We start from the raw sequence: 21,730 nt of genomic DNA, 5'->3' as shown, positions 1-21,730 counted from the left end.
AAGGAAAAGAGACAGGAAGAGAACTTAAATAATTGTTTGCTGCAGTATGCTTTTACTTGAATGGCTGTAGCTTAAGAACATTTTCCCAGCTACTTGTGTGCCACTATTTTCTCAGCTGCTGCTGAAGTAGTTTTTTTCCCTTACCTGACTTATAAAAATTTTGAAAACTGAGAATTTTGATGAAAACTGTAACATTTGCAGCTTTGAATGTAAATAGTCTCACCATAAGGTATGTTTAAAATGTTAAACCAGGAGAAAATTCTGATGTATGTTCAGTAACAGGCAGGAAATGTGTCTGGATTTTTTTTAATAATTTCCATTGCTTTTCAATGAAGCCAGAAATGGTGTTCTCACAGGTGATAAATATTTTCTCTTTCATGCTGTACAGGATTTGGGATGGCTGTACTCAGTTAAGTCCTGGTTAGCATATGATCTCTTAATTTTTCATTACTTCCGTCTGGAGCAAGACTTTCACATCTTTTGTTTAAAGCATCAGTATATTTTATCTCCTGCATTTAAACCCAAAGAAGGTGAATGCAAGACTTGTAGGAGCTGCTGAGCTCAGCTAAGAGCATATCCTCTGAGTTCTCTTTGTAATTAGGTAGGTTGGTACGATCATGCAAGTGAGGATGAAAAAAAATTACCTTTTGGGAAGACATTTTACCATAAATCTTAATGGCTACCATATCTGTTACCATAGCAACGGAGTAGAGCAAGGTATACCTGTCATCATAATGAAATGGATGCTTAACTTTAAGTCCATATTTGGTCACTGAAACATGAAACATGATTTTAAACTAATGCTGAAGAGGTTGATGGTGTGATGCATCCAGAGCTCTCTTTGATCCAATAATGTCTGATGATGCTTAACAAGTATATTTAGGCATGTAAATGTGGACTGGAAAGGCTACTGCTAGGCATTCGTTTTTTTTGCCTTAGTGCTTTCAGTGGTAAAGGCAGAGAAATATCCAGGAGAATGAATTGATGGGCAATTTCTTCTGCAGTGAAACTGAGCTACAGCATGCAACACAGCGTGAGCTGCAGTGGTACTATATCCAGGGTCATAAACATACAAATGTTTCCTTTGTGCATGTTGACACCGTAAATCAACCAGCTCCATCGTACCATATATGATAACAATTGTATTTCTATTTTCTTTCTCTACTTGTGGCATTATTTGTATATGTTTTGGTTTTCGTAGGCTTTCCCCAAATGCAGTCATAGCTAGGGGGTAGAGGATTTTGGTTCAGGGGCTGTTGGGTTTTACTTTGAAAAGGCTTGAAGATTCTGTCTTGCTGCCTCCTTGGACTCTTCATAGCAGCTAGGAGAAAAGCACCCTTCCTCAAGGGGTAATATGTATGGATATGGAAAGTGATGTGACTGGATGAAGTGTCAACGTAGCTTTCATTGTCATAAATGAGGATAACACTTGATATTTCTAGATGGTTAATGACTGAAATCTTCTCATCATATAATTCTTGTCAAAGTCATACTAGCAATTATGGAACAGTTTCCCAATAAATTACAGCGCAGGAGGCTGAATGAGTGTGAACATGACTATGATATATCATTTCAGGGAGAATGGAAAATGTCATGCTGTATATAATGCTGGCATTTTAATGTAGCTTTCTTATTTGTGCAATATACATCACCTAAGAGAATTAGCAGTCAGCAAAAGCTTTGACATGGCCAATCTGCAGGCTCCATGACTAAGTGATTGATAAATGAACAGACTACTGAAGCTAGCAATAACCAAAAAACTGGGTTCAGATTTTTGTTGTCATAGGAACTTTAGTGTCATCCATTTTTGTCAAAATTGTGGTTAATTTGGACTATTAGATAGAAGAAGGCCCAGGACCAACCCGTTTTGTTTAACCCCTGAGCTGAGCACGGTGGCAGGGCAGTTGTGGTGTCCTTGATAAGGAATACTTTAGAATGGAGCAACAACAATTTTTCCTACTGTGGAGCTGTTGCAGAGCGTAGAACCTGTCATTTCCACTGTCAGGGGATCTCCCTAAGAAAACTAGGAGTCCCCATACCAAGGCGAGCATAAAAACTGCGATTTTGACAGCCTTTTTTGTGGGCCATGCTGGAAAGGGAGATTCCTGGTTTTCATCCTTTGTCAAACTCTGAAAAGGCTAGTCATATTCTGTTGCACAACAAAAAAGAGGAAAACTAACACTGTTTTTAGAAAGTACAGCTGAATATGATAAAATCATATGTTGTATATCAGTTTGATGGGTGTAAGCTCTTTGTAAGTATTCCATATTTTATTTATTGACTAAGTATGCAAGTCATACTGCAGACTGTAATACGTTATATATTCTCTGCAATGCCTGGGTGGTAATACTGTACTGAGAAGGCAGAAAGAAGTAAAAACATTATAGAGTTAACAATGTGCAGTTTGGTAAATTGGGGCCTGACCCCAGGATATTAAACAGAGGGAGTGATGTAGAAGGAGAGTAATAATAATGAAACTGTGAACAAAGGAGAGATTTTGATTTTTCTGACCACCATCTAAAGGGTAGCTAATACATGATGCGAAGTGGATTTAGCAACGTCTGCTATTTTATATGCGAGGATTTCTCTTCTAATGTCTCAATTTTCTTTTAGTCTTTTAGTGGGGAGGGATGATTAGCTGTTACTTCTTTCTCTCTCTCTTTGTCAGATTGCTGTTTCAACAAATCCTTGGTTCTTTTCCCACACAGCAAACACAAAAGGAGAAAAGCTTTTAGTCCTATTGCATTTAGCCTTGTGTGGTCACCTTTGTACTAGGAGAGCTTTCATATTTCAGATGACTATTGTCTTTCAGCCATATGTAATGAGTGAAAGATAGGGGCTTTGAAGGAAGAAGAAAAAAGATTTTCCAGAGCAGCAATCATCCACTTTTGAGATTTTAATGTGTTTGTTGTTTTTTTTTCTTGCTGTAAGAGCAATATTGACTAATAGGAGAAGGGGTGTACTCAAGGGATGCAGAAAGGGCTGAGTTTGGGCTGAAGATGTTTACCTGGCCTTGAAATTTAGGAGCAGAACGCGATTCCAAAGTCAAGGCTCTGGTCTTGCCTCAAGGTCTGTGCTTGAAAATGCCTAGTTAGCTTTTTATAACCACTATATTTTAATTGTCAAAGTAGTCTCCTGAAAGCAGTATTTCCTAAGGCGTGTATCACCATTTTGTAGATATAAAGGCTTTAATGATGATGGAAGGATCAAGTCATTTGTCTGCAGCAACCTTAACCAAACCTTAGTTTATAGAGTAACTGGAAGACTATAAAAAGTTACTGCAGTAGGTGAATCTGGGGGTGAAATGTATGGTAGCTGAAAAAAAGGGCTAATAATAGTTATTTGGATATAGGGATGCAGTAGAAATCTAGGCCTCCCAGTGCTATGCATTGTATTAAGCACATAATAAAAGGAAGTCGCTAGCATGAAGTGCTGATTAGATGAGACAAGCATAGATTGGGAGCAGAAAAAGAGAGAGGTGACTTGTCTGTTGCGTCATCAACTAATGATGAAGCATAATAAGAAGAGATGCGCATAATAGGAAAATATCATGGGTTTTGTGTTAATTCTAGAGTTTCATGCTTTCAGCTAATGTTAAGAAGAGTAAAAGTAGAATTATGAAGGGAAGTGTCTTGGCTAAGAAAACAACCATCAAGTTTTTCCCAGGAGATAATGAGCTGCAGGGGCCATCAGGTTCTGTGAAGCTGAGTTCACATGGGCAATCTGGATGCCACAGCAAGTGGGTGGTGCAGGAGGGAGAAGTAAGAAGTGCCAGGAGTGGAGTGCTTGGCTGTGCAGTGTAGAAAGCAAAAGGTACTTGGTTTAGAGAGTGAGACTCTTGGGTCAGGAAATGAACAGGTGAAAGAAACAAGTAGGGGAGAGAGAACTAGGTGGGCCAAACGCTTTGTGAGGTTGTAGGACATGAAACTAAGAAGCAAGGACTGGTTTGTAAGGAGAACAATTGGCTGGAAAAATAAAGGCAGAGTAGAGAGAAGGAAAGCAAGGGGAGAGGTGTTTCTTTGTGATCAGGAGTATCTGGGAGAGCTGGTTGATATGTAGAAGGGAAAAAAAAAGTCACAAACAATCTTTCGTTCTAACTGCTTGATGTTTAAGAAGCTCTTTTTGTGTGGTTATTCTAAGCAATAGCAGATTCACTTTTTATCTGTCCAATGAAAAAGCAGTCTAGTATTTGAGACTGAAGCGACTTAATGCAAAATGCTCTCTAAAATGAGAGACCTGCTGTTGCTATTGCTTTGGCTCCTGTTGCTGCTACAACTTTCCTGGCAGCTCAATGGGAAGTAGCAGAGCAGCAGCAATGGGAAGGTTCATGGCAGGAGCAGCTGTGGTGGCAGCAGCTATGGGATTTCAGCCACTAGTGGTTTTCCTTTGGTAGGCTAGGTTGGCAGGGTAAGGTCCATCATATACAGAGATCCATCTTGCCTGCTGGTAATTAAAGTCCTTTGGAAGACTCTCTCTTTTCATTGTCTAATTTCATTTAGCATTTTTGGTGCTTTTTCTGGGAGACTGAGAACAATTAGATGTGTGAGAGTTTGTGAAGAAATAGGAGGGAGTGTTCATGCTCATGTAGTTTAATTTATTGGTTTTAATATATTGAGATACCTCAAACTCAACTTTCTCTTTCTTTAAGACCAGTTATGACCAGTGACACAGTATCAAGGATGCATTATAGATTTCTGCCTCATAAACAATGACAATATAATTGATTGGGATATTTACCATGCCTGCCTATCTGTCCAGTGTGCCTTAGACAGTGTTGCTCATACAAGGTTGCAATATAATATAACGTAAGATATTCCATGTGGAAGAGAAGTCTGAGGACGTTTATATCCCTTCTTTATCCTTAAATTGAGTATCAACCTACATTCTTGCTCACTGCTGACAGCCTGATGTGACATCTGGAAAAAAATTCTTGGTGGCTACCTGTAAATTTTACTTGTTTCTGTCTCTCTGTGACTTTAAAAGAAAGAAAGGCAAGGATGGACAGTTGTCTAGTAGTTAAGGTACAGACCTGAGAACACGGAGCCTTATTCCTAGCTTTGGTCTTTAGCAAAGCATAAACTTAAGAGTGTTTTTACTTCTTAGTAGTTTGTGAGAATTATTTAAGTAATAATTACTAATCTCTTTGAGAGTTTCAAACTGAAGATGCTACTAAATGCCAAGTACTGTTATTACAGTGATGTAATTCTCTTTTGCTCTTTCCTAATTAACTCTCTTCACATAACACAGTTGAAGCAGCATTAGAGCAGGAAGTGTTAAATAAGTACTTTAAAGGCAGCAACTCACTGGAGCAAGCAAATGTTCTGAGGGAGCCAAAGAATGAAGTGGCAAAATTGTTCACAAAACCATACAATTATTCTTTAAATTGGTTAGCTCCTGCTGCTCTACAAGATTTTTTTGATAATTCTGTGTCTTTAATAGAGTTTGAAAATGTTCCTTAGGTTCAGGAGGTAGTGGGTCTTACTTCAGTAGCTGAAAAAATGTCTGAAACAATGAATAGAGTAACTTATGAAGCTGTAGGACACCCATGTGAATGTTACCTTAAGTTCAATGCCATAGCACTTGTCTGAAATGAAATCATAAATCTCAGGCCCGTTAGATTCCTTTTTCATCACTCAAGTGGATAACAGTGAACTACTTGATGAGTGAACATTTACACGTGGCACAATCAGACCTTCAGAAGAAGGTAAGGACTTTCAGAGCGAAGCTCTCTGGACTACGGATTTGTCCAGGGACAGGGTAGGAACCCATGTCAGTAGGACTCAGAGGGAATTGGTGCAGACTGACCCCAGAGTTGAGACAGGCTCCCCCCAAGCACCAATGCTGATGGGTGCATTGAAAGTGTGAGGCATTGCTGCTCCGGCACTGGGAATCCTTGGGGGCAGGGCTGCTGGCACATGTTGGTAGCAACACATGCCCAGGAGCCCAGTTCATGTTGGATGCATCAGGCTTGCTGTCTGTGTGTTGTGAAGCCAACCACAGGCATGCAGCAGATGTCCCTCATCTTGTGCCTGTATTTCTGCCTAGAATTTACACGATAGATACATGGCAACCAGAAGAAGTATGTCTGTGTGCATGTACACTGGATGGGCCCTCTCCAATCAAAAGATATTTGGATCATGAGTGCCCCAGCCCTTGGTAATACTGTAGTGGTTTGGAGACAGGATCTCCCAGAGTACAATCCTGGAGATTAATAGAGGGAGATGCTGCCTCTTTCTAAGAAGGACTTGGCCTTAAAGCTGTTGAAGAAATAAAATGGGCTGGAGCAGTCAAGGAGAGACAAATAGCCTGGTCTATAAGGCAAGCCAGCACAATGTCTGAAAGACCTGTGAGGAAAAAAAAGGTTGTGCAAGGAGGCTTGATTTGATTCTTGGCAGTGATAGTGTGCATGCCAGGCTGTCCCGTGGGGCCATGTGTACATGTTCTCTGAGCTTCATAAACATTTCTATCTATCTGAGTAATCATAGAATCATAGAATGGTTTGGGTTGGAAGGGACCTTAAAGATCATCTAGTTCCAAACCCCCTGCCATGGGCAGGGACACCTTCCACTAGACCAGGTTGCTCAAAGCCCCATCCAACCTGGCCTTGAACACTTCCAGGGATGGGGCATCCACAACCTCTCTGGGCAACCTGTTCCAGTGCCTCACCACCCTCACAGTAAAGAACTGCTCCCTTACATCTGATCTAAATCTACGCCCTTTCAGTTTAAAGCCATTACCCCTTGTCCTATCACTACATGCCCTTGGAAAAAGTCCCTCCCCAGCTTTCCTGCTATAAGATCTTCCTGAAGCCTTCTCTTCTCCAGGCTGAACAACCCCAACTCTCTCAGCCTGTCTTCATAGGAGAGGTGCTCCAGACCCCTGATCATCTTCACGGCCCTCCTCTGGACTCATTCCAGCAGGTCCTTCTTATGTCGGTGGCTCCAGAGCTGAACGCAGTACACCAGGTGGTGTCTCACAGAAGCAGAGCAGAGGGGTAGAATCACCTCCGTCAACCTGCTAGCCACACTTCTCGATGCGGCCCGGAATGCAACTGGCTTTCTGGACTGCGAGCACACACTGCTGGCTCACATTCAGTTTTCATCCACTAATACCCCCAAGTCCTTCTCCTCAGGGCTGCTCTCAATCCACTCATTGCCCAGCCTGTATTTGTGCTTGGGCTTGCCTCAATCCACATGCAGAACCTTCTGCTTGGCCTTGTTTAACTTCATGAGATTCACACAAGCCCACCTCTCAAGGTCCCTCTGGATGGCATCCCTTCCCTCCAGTGTGTCAACCACACCACACAGCTTAGTATCATTGGCAAACTTGCTGACAGCGCACTCGATCCCCCTGTCTACATTGCCAAAGATGTTAAACAGCACTGGTCCCAATACCAACCCCTGAGGAAGACCACTTGTCACTAGTCTCCACTTGGACACCAAGCTGTTGACTGCAACTCTGAGTGCAGCCATCCAGCCAATTCCTTATCCATGAAGTGATCCATCCATCAAATCCATGTCTCTCCAATTTAGAGACAAGGATGTTGTGTGGGACAGTATCAAATGCCTTGCACAAGTCCAGGTAGATGATGTCCTTTGCTCTTCCCTTATCCACTGACGCTGTAACCCCATTGTAAAAGGCTACCAAATTTGTCAGGCACAATTTGCTCTTAGTGAACCCATGTTGGCTGTCACCAATTACCTCCTTATTTTTCATGTGCCTTAGCGTAGTAGTTTCCAGGAGGATCTGCTCCGTGACCTTGCTGGGCACAGAGGTGAGACTGACTGGCCTGTAGTTCGCCGAGTCTTCCTACTTTCCCTTTTTAAAAATGGGGGTTATGTTTCCACTTTTCCAGTGTTACCTGTAGGAGTGCTTTACAGACTGCATGGAGAATGCTGAAGTGCAGATATGTGCTATGAAGAAAGATTTCTTTTTTTAAACCATGTCAGTTTGATTAGAAATGGTGTATGTAGCTAGCTTCTATTACAAAACCAGGGAAATCGCTCACATAAAAGCTTAATTATCCATGCAAATTATGATAGATAATTTAAAGTTTTGTTTTTGGAACATGGTCACTCTTGCATTCCTCCTGTCTCATTTTTTCCCCTCTACCATGCACGCACGTTCATACCTACATGAGCATATCTCACTTTCCTTGAGAATATAAACTAAAAGGTTGGCTTTTACATTTTTAAAAAAAGAGACTATTCATACAATTCACGTGTCCTCAAACATTGATTGATACTATCATAATATGGACTTATTTTCTAACTGCAACTCGATCTAAAATGGGCTGTCTGGGATCAGTGAGGAATGTTTGTGTACACAAACACACATGAATTCAGAGGGAAGAAGTGCAATGGAGAGAGAAGACACAAAAGTGAAAAGAAGAGGGAGGATGATGGCAGGTATGATATGAAGGCTTCTGTTTTCAAGACACTCATGCATGATTGGGATTATCCACATTCAAGACATACAAATGTATTAGGCAGAATAAATGTGTGCCTTAGTAAAGCTATTTGCCGTTCTGACATCTCTCTTTTTCTGTTTTTAATAAATACTTTGTCTTGGAATTGAAAATGAAGCTGTTACATCCAAACTTTTCTTTTTCCCCAGTAGAATAAGAGGTCATGTAAAAAAAAAAAAAAGATTAAAAATTTTTTATAACCCCTTTTTTCCTAGCTCCTATATTTTTGTACTGCATATATTAAAGTTTAAAGGATATTGAGAAGGAGCAAGAGCTTATTTTTCTTCAGAGTTTGTCAAAAAGTACCTTGAAAAGCAAAGGCTTCTTTGCTTCCAGAGCCTAAAAGCATTGACGTGAAGTGCTACGTACAGTACAAAGCTGGAGTTCCAGAAAGGGCTGACAGAGAGCTCCTGAGTTAACAAATCCTTGACGTTTCTGTAACACAAGAAGTATTTATTTTGCATATCCCAGGAAAGAAGTAGAGACATAACATACCTGTATGTTATTAATAAGCTACAGAACTGCTGCTTAGATATACTTGTCTTTCAGTAAAAAGGTTACAAAGAGAAAATGTTGCTCTTAAGCACATTTCTGTACAAGACAAGCATGTGCTACAAGAAGGAAAAAAAAAAAAGATTAACTACATGTGCTATTCATAAAGTATTGTTAAGTTCCTTTGTCTGTTGGTTGATAGCCCAGATTGTTGAAAACAGCTTTGGAGCAGTGTCAATAGGAGAGACTGAGGATGAGAATAGGACCATGGTTGCTTTATAATGTGCTAGAAGAAAGAAAGGAGAAATGCACTGATGGAGATGTGGTTGTTTTGCTTTGTACTCACCCTTCTCTCACAGTGGTATTCAAGACTCTGTCTTTATTCCAACATCAACAGAAGGAAAGCCAGAGCTGACTGAGAAGCAGCCTAAGATGAAAGCAAATTTCAAGGTTATTCCATTTGCAAATAATATTGCAGATTAACTCAGCATATATCACAGTAGTAAAAACTGGTATGCCTGCAGTCAAATCTGTATCTACCTTATTACTGCTGCTGTATTTCAGATGACTGGGGAATACTATGTTTTTAGTTGAGAGAAAGTGATTAAGCATTGCACTTCATACTAAACAGAATTCAAATAAGAACACAGGTCTGTGCAGGGGTAGCTAGGTTGCGAAAAGAATGCCAATGAATAGCAGATAATAAAAGATGCACTAGTTAGTCCTTCAGATTGAAAAAAACCCAACACAAAAAAACTCAGAGAGAAAAGCTCTGTTTTAAATTACTGTTGTAGAACAATGTATGTCTAGGCCCCGTGGTTATGGGTGTTGAAGACTGCTGAATGCTGCGAGCAAACAAAATGACCTACCAATTTTTTTTCATTAATTAACTGTTAGCCACATGTTGTGCACGTTTCTGAACTAAAGAGACTCTGAGTCCAATGTGAGTGATAAATTCCTCACCAGCTTGTCTTTTTCTTGAAAATGAATAAACTATAAATTAGAGAGAACTCATTGCATTAAATATAATTAAAATCCATTAAGTAATTAAGCAGCGAAGCAGAAAGAAAGGCATGAGTGCCAGACTTGTCCTTCACTGGATTTCCTATCTCTACTTACCCAATATCTTCTTTCCTTGCCTTCCCTTTGAAAATGGTTGAATGTCTTTTCTTTTAATGGGAAGTCAGATTCAGTTAAGAAACGTTAGGGTCTTCAGCCTCTGGCCTGATGGAGACCAGATGCTCCATGTGCTAGCGTTTGTTCTGGTGGATGAAATGAATGGATCACTGAACTCTTAGCTGAGAAACAGAGTTGGCAAGATATATAGAAAAATATTGTAAAATACATTTTCCATTCTTGCTCTTCAGAGAAGATGAGAATATGAAACAACATCATATTGTTATTCTCTCCATCAGCTTCCTTCTCCCTCACATGTCTTTGGTATGCAACATGAAAAAAATGCAGGGCAGAATCAGCATTTGTGTTCCTCACGTGTAGGCTTGTTGGGGGCATTTTGGGGCAAATGTGTGCTCACATATATAGTGTATGTTGTGAATAATCTCAAAGCTGAAGGAAGGATTGTAGTTAGGACTAAGATTTAGCAATGGGATTACAGAGCAATTTCAGTTAAATATTTAATCTTGTTGAATTAATTTCCAAGAGCACACAGAAGTTGACGGTGCTGGTGTTTTCTCCAGGACAAGCCAGCTGTAGCGCACAGGTAGTCCTGAAGCATGAGGGCTGTCTAGAACAGAGCAATGCAGGGGTTGATTTTGTCTGCCTGTATTCTTGGGATGAGAGGACTGAGAGTGCCAGACTGATTGATATGCCAAAACTAATAGATTATTCATTTTTCTGTTTGTATAAAGAAAACCCAGAAGCTGTATTGATCTGCCTCTTTCTTCCTTTTCTTCGCATCAGCTTTTTTTAACTGCTTCCTTTACCAACTCTATTTTTCTTGTTAAAGCAAAAAACCCTCGATAATAACTTCAAGATCTAAGTAATTTTTATTTCTGTGATGCTAAATAGCTAAAGTTCTGCATTATAAAAATAGCTGCTTTTCAAAATATCAAATAATTGTGTAATTTCTAGCTGTAATTTTGAAGAAAGATAAAATGCATTAATGGAAAACATTTTGCACCAAGTAATATTATGCTAGAGACATGTCACAAATTTAAAGAAATGATTTTGTGTCAGTGTAATGGTGGTCATGACAGAAAAGAATTGGAAAGCAGACATTTACAGACAACAAGACAACACTTCTTGAAGAAGTAAGGAATGTAAAAAAGGAAATTTTATTTTTAAAGTGTTCATTTTCTTATTTCCAAACAAATAGTTGAATACGTCAGCAGTCATTAAAGTGCTGTTAGCTAATAATGTATTTCTCAACCGAAGTGGAACTGTAATGACTGAGGGCTGATTAAAAAAAAAAAAAGGCACAAAACCCCCTTGCCTTAAAATCATGCGATTGAAAATGTCACTGGAAATCTGGCAAGCCAAGGGCTGTTGGGTTACTCCACTCTAAATATTGTACAAAATGAAATTGCAGTTACGTAACAACAAACTGCACCAGCTGCTACATATGAGACCTTCAGAACATCTGTGTTGGGCATTGCTCTATCTCAGGATGGAGGGATTCCTGCCTGCCAAACAAAGCTGGCAAGAAAGTTGGGAATTGTCCTGATTATGCTAATCAAGCGACATTTTAATCTTCCTTGGAGGAACAGATTTAGGCTTTCTTTTATATTGTTTAAGTGTGATACTGTATGCATTTCATCTATTTGATGATAAAACTTTATCATAGTTTATCATTAGTAACTTTGTGGTGCTCAGCTCAAACAAGCATATTAAATTAGTTGACATGTAATGTAGGAACCTGTGCTGCATAAATACAAACATTTTTCTCACCTGGCTAGTAATAGACATTGGGCTAATTAATAAGATGGGCTTTCTTTTGATAAAGCAGATTTCAAAGCATAGATGACAAAGCTTTTGCTGGTTGGCCCTGGGGAATGTAGCAGGTAACATAATATTGGTGCTTTTCCACATTCTTCATTGTAAAATTAAATTTAAAGTAACTGAAAATAAATGCCGATTATTGTTGCATAGTGGCAGGGATGCTTACTAATCTCCACTGACAACAGAGACAATCCCCATATTTTCCTTCTCATTCACGGTTGCAAATTGAAAGAGAACAATGAAGGTCTGTGTGTTGCTCTGCAGCAAGACGTAGTCTGTGTTATATATGCATTTATATGAATAGCTGTGTTTATTTTCATTTAGTTTGGTTATGGTCCTTATGTACTTAGTTATCTGTATAAACAATAATATTTACTCTGCTGTTTGTATGTATTTTTATATTCCCTGATTGTTTCTGCTGTCACTTGTACCTGCGTAATCTCTTTTTCAGTGAATGTAAAGAAGCTTAATTGTGAACAAAATGTAATTGTTGTTTTCGGTTGAGAAAAACTTACCCTTCTCAGAGGGTAATTGCAATTGTGAGTTTGTTGACATGCTACATGTCCTGGAAATGAAATAGTTTTATTTCATGCCAAAAAGACACTACTGACATGTTGTAGTAGAATTCTTACGAAATAATAATATGAGCTATGTAGCAAAATTTCACCAGAGAACGAAATGCAAACCCAAGCAGGCAGAATGTGGTTGTTTTCTCCTGTAGAAAAATGCTTTTTCATTTACAAAATACGAGTGAAACATTTCTGGAAAATGGGAAGACATTTTTAGATGTCTTTTAAAAATAGCAATTTTTTCAAGACTAGTTATGGCATTATGTATTTAATTTTTGTACCATGCTTTGAAGATATAAAATTTTATAGTATTGTTGCACGTAAAAACAGCTGTGATAGTTTAAGATCATTATGTTGCATAAATGTTCACCAGCAAGCCTGTCAGCTGAGACCCGGTAACTGATCTTGTGAACACTTGTAATCTATTAAAAGCACTCATGTAATGAGTTACTTCACCTCAGTTGAGAAGCCAATAACAAAATGCTAAGGCGTGATAATGAATATGTTAGAGGCAGTAATGTCTTATGTGCAATGGTTTGCTTCAGGAGTGAATGTAGGATAGTGCTGACTGCTCGATGTGTATACTCGGCATCTTGTATCTTAGCAGAAAACATAATAGGCTGGCTAGGAGCACTTTGCATCTCTGTAGGTAAGAACTGCATTACTTGTCTTTCCTGGCTTTTTTTAGTTCCCAGTCATTTCTAGGCTGAACAGAATAATCAGTTTAAAAATGAATAGTAAAAAAAGAAAGAGAGGTGTATTGCCTCAGAAGACAAACTATTTGTGCAGTTATGTTATGCATGGGTAGTACTTCATACATTTTGAGCTGTGATGCTGATACTTTATATAAGGATTGTAATGATTGGTCATTCATTACTTAATAAGTATTTTTAAAAGTAACATTGAATGATAAGTTGTTCTCTTTAATTACTTTTTTATTTTTTAAGAGTGTTCATATTTTGGAGCGGAAGGCTTCTTCAGGAAGCACAGACCCTTCTTTAAGCAAGCAGTTCCTTGAAAGTGACCCTGTCTCTCTATCCAAGGTAAGCAAAAGCATGGGCTGTAAACTGGGTGATGACTTTCCCTTTGTAGTTACAAAGTAGTTTCACTAACAGCTTTGGGATATTGTTTTGTGTGATTCTACCACTGAGTATATTGTGAGCCTGCCCTGGAGCTTCCTATTCCCCAGCTGAGGTGTCAGAGGGGCCATGGATGGCCCCCAGGAACAAGTTTTATGATCTCAGAGTATGGGGCTAGAAGCAACTTTGAGAAATGATCCGGTCTAATCCTCTTATTAAGGTAGAGCAAATCATATCCAAGTGCAAAAGTGCTGCTAATCAATAATGATATTCATTTAAAATATAAGTCCTAATGACATTCCTTTTGGGTGGTTTCTTAAAATGTGAAACTTAAAATCTCTTGATGAGACCTTCTGTCCTGAGGCCGAGAAATGGATAGAACTGTAGGAGTAACCACCAGTTCCTGAAAGGTGCAGCCTTGTGTGTGGTGCTTTGCAGTCAATTTCTTGCTGGCTGAATTCCTCAGTTGTGGAATAATTGATTTCAAATAAGTCTAATTCCACGTAAAGAAGGCTTCATTTTAAGATACTTCATATGAAAAAGTAAGATTGTTACTGAAAAGGTGAGCATGCTGTGATGGAGTATTTGGTGGAAAAGAAAAATCTGAAATTAAATGTCTGTAAGTTCTGAAACAGAAGTGGTAAAACAAATTCAAAAGGAAACGTTCTGTTCATCCAGGGAAAATGAAATGATTCATTCTGTTTTATTTGGAAAAGAAATACTTTGCAGACAAAAATAATAGGTTCAGAAAGCTGTTGGTAGTGGCTCCCTTACTCCCAATACCTGGGGCATATGCAGACCCAGGGACTGTAAGTTGTGCTTGTGTTCCCCTGGTCCTGCTGCTTCACGCAGAGCTGTTTCTCACGTGTTATGTAGGCAATCGTAGAAGTCCTAAAGTACTAATGCTGGACTTGAGAATTGGCATTGTATGAGGACCCTTCAAGCATATTGCTTTCACTCTGGTTTTCCCCTGTTTCTGACTGCTCTTGCATAATGTCCCTTGTATTGGGCATATCTTATCACACCAAACCTGTGGGATGAGGCACAGTTAGGATTGTTAGGATGGTTTTAGGAACAGCTTGTAGCACTGGTGCGGCAGAAGACAGGTATCCACATTGCACTGAATAATTGCTCATTTTGTCCTTCTGTATTGGGCCTTTTGTCTCAATGAATAGCTATATGAGATTGTGTGATTTCTAGTTGAGAAGTAATCAATACTGATGTTATCTAGTAGATAAAAGACTTGTGCCTGCAGCTGATCTTCTAAAGGAGAAATCAATATGGTGAAGAATCAGTTGGCACAGTTGCAGAGAGAGATTCTCTGCTCACCCCAGGGGACTCAGTTTAATTTGCCCCTCTTAAGTGCCAAGTGTTTCTTTGTAGGGAAAAAATAATGCATGTGTGCTTCCCTATACAGTATTGGAAATAGAATATCCAAGCAAAACACAGGGAAGTAAAAAAGAGGGGTTTTGAGCATGGTATTTACAGGCACTGGCATATTTCCAGTTTACAGTTATGCAGGGAAAACGAAACTGAGTAAACATTTCTATCAAAATTTACTGCAGTATATACTATTTGGGATAGAACTTTTCACCCTTCTCAAAATAACAAGATCGTATTGAAAATTGTAGATTTGAAATGTGCTGTTACTTTTGAAATCGTATTTTCATAATAGTAATGTTAACATTATCAAGGCTGTATAACTTAATTGGAGGTGTTACAGAAGACTGACAGTGCTTGGCTTTGAATAGTTTTGTGGGAAATGGAGGAGACAATTTTTTTTCCCCTTTAAATGTTTGATGCTGTATGACCTCCTCCCTCTCTAACTTTTCATAACATTGCTGGGAGTTGTGACAGATCAGCTGAGAAAATGCAAGTTTACAACTTTGTGGGATACAATTAGTAAAATAGAGTCTTAATGAGCAGGCAATAGGAGATTTTTAAATTGGTACATAATTTTGTTGATTACAGTAGTAGCAAGAGGACAGAAATAAAGGCATAACTCTGGTTTTTCTCTTTAAAAATATTGTTCTTTAAGCGTTCACTATGGTATATTATAAGTCTGGCTTGAGTTGTACAAGTTGTCATGCATAAGAAGTGGTGTGTACAAGAAATATGCTTTAATTGGCTCCCTGAAAGGCATACAGTTGGTTGTATCTGAAATGATACAGTTCCTATTCTTTTCTCTAGAGAGAAAATTAGTTCGCTTTCCTATAAATTTCTCTTAATGCAGTGAATATGAATGCAGGAAAATTTAAAAAAGACTAATTTCCTTTTGCAGATTTCTAAAGGCACAATTAGCCTGTGAAACTGTCATAAAATGCCTTCGAAGACAAGAGCTGGCTGCATTCAAAACCAACAACAAACCAACCTCTTCTGCTTGTTTTTCTAATTTTAAGGAAAAATTAGAGTATCCAGAATCAATGTAGCTTGTACCTTAAAGATGAGAAAATTTACTATTTTTTATGATCAGGGAATACCACAAAGAGGACTGTTAATATATGCCCATATATTTAACAGTATGGTTTCTTCCTCATTTCATCTCATGATCCCTTCTTTTTTAGATAAGGAATGCTCTCAGTAAAGGTACATTTTTAACATGCAGATTCTGCCCATACCCCAAGAGATTGCAAGATCTCTTCAGTCCTTTTAGTTCTTACAGTGCAGTGCTAATTCGTGGGGTGCCTTCTGTATAGACTTAACAGGTGGTCAGAGCCACCTGCACTTTCACACTGTTACCTCCAGTAGCAGGTCTGACCTTTCTTATACTTAGCTCAGCCACAATTTGATCCTGTTTTCATGTATTTGGATGTAGTTATTTCATAGGGACGCAGTCCCTGTTGTGAACAGCATGTCCAGGCCCACCCTCAGATTGTCGTTCATTTACAGTGTCAGACTTTTTAAAAAGCTTCAGCTTCCTTTTAGTTACCTGGTAAAGGTTAGACTTCCAAAAATACTAATATTCAGTAGTTTTAAATGAGATACAGCTGGACATAATACAGTGACCATGTAGTTTGATTTAAAAGCCTAGCCCTCCTTTACATTTTGTCTTGCACTGGAGACTTTGTGCTACATGTAAGTGCAATTTTTCATCATGTGTATGCACAATTAATTAATCAATGTGTCTTCATACTTTTTCACCAGGAACCTGACAGCTGGGAAATCATAGAGGGTCTGAAAATAGGCCAGACCAATGTCCAAAAGCCAGACAAACATGAAGGTTTCATGCTGAAAAAGAGAAAATGGCCTTTAAAAGGTTGGCACAAGGTAAATGTCTCATGAAACAGTCAAAAGTTTATTACCTCATTTTATGAGTTGGGATTTTTTGTCTAGAGGAAGTTAGGATGTCAAATAAATGCCCAGGATTTTTGTGTATGACTTTTTTTCTTCAAATTGTGTAAAGAATTAATTTGCACACACAGCTCATGGCTTCCATATTGCAGTGCCTGCTGCCTAATGTATTCAAAATCCAGGCAGAAGCTGTAAATAATCAGCAGATGCCTTGTGGTTTAAGAGGTTTAATCAGTATTCCTTTTGTTCTTTCCACTATATTATAGCCAAATATAGCTGTGTACTGTAAGATTGCATTGACTTTACATTAAAGTACAAAGGACTTCATGATAGCAGAGGAGAGCTGAGGGGCTTTTGCATGGACCCAAGGTGTTCGAATGGGAGAGCATTCGCCTTCAGGCATGCTGACTGGGCAGATTTGCTCAGCTTTGTCCCTGAATTTTATTTGTCTTCTTGATTGCAATCTTCTGTGTGGGCATGCAGTGGGACTCTGCACTTTCGACATTAGATGTCTCCATTTAAAAAAACCAAACCAAACCACCCCGAAACTCAGCTCCAAATCTTTTTTCTCTTTAGTTAATTTGGAGACATTTTTCCATGCATAATTCCAACTTTTGTTAGCCCTAAACCTGGTGTTCATAAACTCTTTTGTCTGTATTTTATACTATAGTAATTACATTTTTTCCCCTTTTTTAGCAACAAGATGTGTGGTATTGGCACTTACCTGTCTTTTTGTAGCTGAGGGTACTTGAAGCAGGATAATTTTCTAAGATAGAATGTGTTTTACTGCAAAGGATAGTGAAACCATATGTTATATGTGATGTTTTTTCTGGGAAAGCATTACCTTTTTTTGCTAAACACTGCGGGACTTAGGTCTGAGTCCCAATTCAGTCCATACTAGTATAAATTACACTTTTTTCTAATTTCTCTATTCTTTCTGAATGTTATACTAACTTGTACATATGCCTGCCACCCTTTTTTGTGCATGCCTATCTACCTTAGAGTTTTTTGGTTTTGTTTTACTTAACTAGGGTTTGTAGTTTCAGCAACCAAATACATATACACTACTTGAATTTAGTCTAGGGGTATTAAAGGATTTCAAACTGACATACCTGAAACACTGAAAGAACAGAAAAGGAGAGCTTATTTTAAAAAAACCAACCAAACAAGCACACCAACCCCCCCCCTAAAAAAAACCCCAACCAACCAACCCCAAACAATTAATCAGATATATAAGAATATATGGAATAACCTGCTGCTTCCACTCCTCTAAAATACATTATGTTAATGTGTTGTTTCTTGGACAAGTGTCTGTTTTGGTAAGGAACTTTATAGGAGAGCACGGGTAGTCCAACTTTCACAGTTCTATAAAGGAGATCACTACTGATGATCTGTTTTTCATGCTGACTTTAGAGCAGTTACCTGTGTAAGTAATTTTTAATGTGATTAAGAGCTTCATAGTTCAGCATTCCCCTGTACTCTGCTTTGCGTTTCACCTAAGCATCTATGCTGAACTTATGTTTAGAAACTGTGGATTTGTTAATAAGTTTGTTTTTTTTTTTTCTAACTGCTGCCTCAATATCCTGCAGTTTCCATAACAATACTTAGTGCTGAGAGCCCAGTGAGGAATTCCAGAGACAGTAACTGTAGCATGTGCTGTGTTAGTGTTCTGCTAGCAGAGCCATAGCATCCTCTGTCTATTGAACGTCGCATGTCATATTCTGACGGTTCTGAATATGCTTTAGCAGCATACCAGGTATAATGTGTACAACTTGGAGAGTAGCTTATTTTCTGAAGTGCAGTATGCTTTGGAATGAAATATGGGGAAAGGTAATTTTCTTTTGTGTGTGGAACTTAGGCAGAACAATATGAAATTAATATCATGTTCTTGTGAAGTCCGTTAATGACCATACCTAGTTTAAAATAACCCAGAACTAAAAGCCCTCCTGTTGTTTTGACATCTTATTTAAGAAGTTACGTCTCAGGAAAGCATGGTTTTCTCGCCCTGACTGACATAGTTTCCAGAACCATCTTCAGGAGATATTTTCTGCCATCTAACTACTGACCCTGTTCATAGTGTTGATTTAACAGGTTCACATCATGAAAACATTGTCCTTCCTTTCCATGTCAGACAGCTTAGAAAGTCTAGGATAATATTTTGCTGTGTTCTAGATTTTTAACATAGATTAGTGCTTTAGGTTAGACTCTAAAAATATGAACTAGTTTCTATTAATTAGCATGTTTTAAAAGTTAGTGGTGGTAAACACAAGTTAGTGAATCTCATTTAAAGTCTAGGTTTCCTGTTAGGCTGTATCTTTATGCTGTGTGCCAAAGTCTGTGCTAACTTGTCTGCAATGCAGCTTGAGTGGTCTAGTACACACAAGCTAGGGCAACTTTAATTGCAGGAGAAACATGCTTTGAATTCTGCTCTCTGTTGTAAGAGCCACTCGGCAAAATAAAGGTGTAGCAATGGCACACATAGGCGTTGCCAGGTTAGCCTAGCCCTGGTAACTATGTCAATGAAGATGTAGTGGCTCACACTGTATCAATGACGTAACACCCAAAACATAAGCCCTCCCATGACCTGGGTATGTTGCTGGGAATGCTGTAATATTTATACTTGTACTAATACCTGTATTAGCTACATTACAGCTAGAAAAGGTATCATCAGCACAAATTACACTCTCATCTTTCCCTCACTGCATAGAGGTCTGCCATGAGGCACAAAATTTTGGATTGTAGAGCAGTGTCTCACAGCCTGCATTTTTTTTCTCAGCTGGAGATCAAGGAGACCACAACAACATCCCTATGTGGGTCTTTCTTTTAGGATGTAGATCTTGCACTAGGAAAAACTTTTCAGTTTCTGGATAGGAAAGGTACGTTGTAAATTTGAAATGTGGGAAGAAAATGAAGAAACAGACATACAGTGTCTTACAGAGTTTATTGAATTGGCTCGAAAACTGAAAAAATACCCTTCATTATCGAGGTTTGTTAAGTTAAACCTAGAACAGAATGTTGAAAAAAGAGAATCTGTTTTTTCTTGCCTAGAAGATAATTGTTGTTCAAAAAACAAGCAAGAAAATTATTCGATACTGTATTTATCCTCTCTTTCCAACCCACAAATATTCCTTAATTGCTAGAGTAATCGTCTTCTTTTGCAGATGAATTATTGTACATAGTTTAAGTTGCATCTGCTCATTAAGAAAGAATTTTTTTTTTCTTTCAGAGGTTTTTTGTCCTGGATAATGGAATGTTGAAATATTCAAAGTCACCAATTGATGTAAGTAAAGTTGAAGACCATTTTAAAATTTGTATTGGAATTCAGCCTGCCAGGGTGATTAACTCTCATACTCACTCTAGGCATATTTATGGCAGCGCACACATGAAAGTTGTTTTCAAAGAGAGATCTATATATGGAAAGCATGTAAGATTTTGGTTGAGTTTTGTCCTCAAGAATTCTACCTTTTCTTACTTCTATGAAAATAAAAACTACATTACTTAAAGTAGTTTATTTAATGAAGGTGCTTGAGAGATTAGCCTGACCATGTGTTTTTCCTTTTCAATTTTTATGTCAGTCAGAGCTGATTATTGTGAGACATGTGGATAGGGCAGAGAAGTGATTACAATGTACTCAAGAGATATAAAGGGTAGCATTAAATTAGTTAGATCTGATACCAATAACTATCAAGTGGTAGGAGCAGGGAGCCAAGTACTGTCTAATTTTCTCTGATTCTCACTCACCTATAACTGTGTACTGGTGTGAAACAACACACTTTAATTTTGGAGTTGGCTCTGTACCGAGCACTTCTTGTGAGATACTTTTCTCTGTCTATAAATATAGTAAGTGGTTAGTCTGACTACAGGTTTTATGTTTTAATATGGCTTTATATTAAAAAGTTCATAAAATGGGAAACCATTTCAGCACCAGATATTCTTCTGTTAAATACAGTGAAGTGCATGATACTGCCATTTTCTTAGCCTGCTTTTTGATTTTAGATACAGAAAGGCAAAGTCCATGGGAGCATTGATGTTGGTTTATCAGTTATGTCTATAAAAAAGAAGGCTCGTAGAATAGATCTTGACACAGAAGAACACATCTATCATCTGAAGGTAAAAAGTGGTGCAAATAGTTACTCTCTTTTAACCCACAGTGGAAATAAATAAAACTGTAAAAGATGTGCAGAAAAGTAGTTTTTTGAATGCTTTCCTGATAGTGAATTTGTTTCCAGGTGAAGTCCCAGGATTCATTTGATGCATGGGTTTCAAAATTACGCCATCACCGGTTGTACCGTCAGAATGAGATTGTGAGATCTCCAAGAGATGCTAGCTTTCATATATTCCCTTCAGCCTCTACTACAGAATCTTCACCAGCTGCTAATGTGTCAGATGGAAAGGTATGTAGTGTTCTTTTGTTGAAAACTCATGCCCGCCAGGCTTGCTCATGAGCAGTTTCAGTGGTCTCTGCTTGTAATGCCAATAGAGAGGAGTTTCCACTGTGGGAACCAATGGTCAACAAAAAGCTGTATGTGCAGCTGAAAGGCTGTCTAATTTAGCCTTACTGCAGCCTTCACCAATGGGCTGCTGTAGAGATCTAGCAAAGAATTCACCATCCCTAGAACAATTTGCACTTGCCTTTGTCATCAGGGATAAATCTGTTTCTTTACTGTTTGATAATGTTTTTAAACAACAGCTTTTCTAACTGGTAGTTAGCAAACACAGTTTGCTTGTGAGGTTCTTGGTTTGGTTCTCCAACATGCTGTTCAGAAAAATCTGCATCTTGGGCAACTATATAGTCAAATCACAGATGCCACTGAAATCACAGTGCAATTTTGTTTTCTTATTCGGAAGTATTATGGTGATTACACTGACTAAGC

At 38.5% G+C, this 21,730-nt stretch overlaps 1 protein-coding gene across 7 annotated transcripts in view; it reads left to right on the top strand.

The window, feature by feature from the left end:
* Positions 1-21,730, top strand: part of OSBPL6 (oxysterol binding protein like 6) — a 116,067-nt gene that overhangs the window by 55,864 nt on the left and 38,473 nt on the right. For all 7 annotated transcript variants that reach the window (XM_052793502.1, XM_052793504.1, XM_052793500.1 and 4 more), the window contains 5 exons: positions 13,434-13,529; positions 16,710-16,832; positions 20,083-20,136; positions 20,853-20,966; positions 21,086-21,250. In XM_052793502.1, coding sequence (XP_052649462.1) covers positions 13,434-13,529; positions 16,710-16,832; positions 20,083-20,136; positions 20,853-20,966; positions 21,086-21,250 — 552 coding nt within the window. The remainder of the gene's footprint in view (positions 1-13,433; positions 13,530-16,709; positions 16,833-20,082; positions 20,137-20,852; positions 20,967-21,085; positions 21,251-21,730) is intronic.

This window comes from Harpia harpyja, chromosome 7 (genome assembly GCF_026419915.1).
Source record: "Harpia harpyja isolate bHarHar1 chromosome 7, bHarHar1 primary haplotype, whole genome shotgun sequence".
Classification (NCBI taxonomy): Eukaryota; Metazoa; Chordata; class Aves; order Accipitriformes; family Accipitridae; genus Harpia; species Harpia harpyja.
The sequence above is the reverse complement of the archived record's forward strand: the minus strand, read 5'-3'. Positions and strand labels throughout refer to the sequence as shown.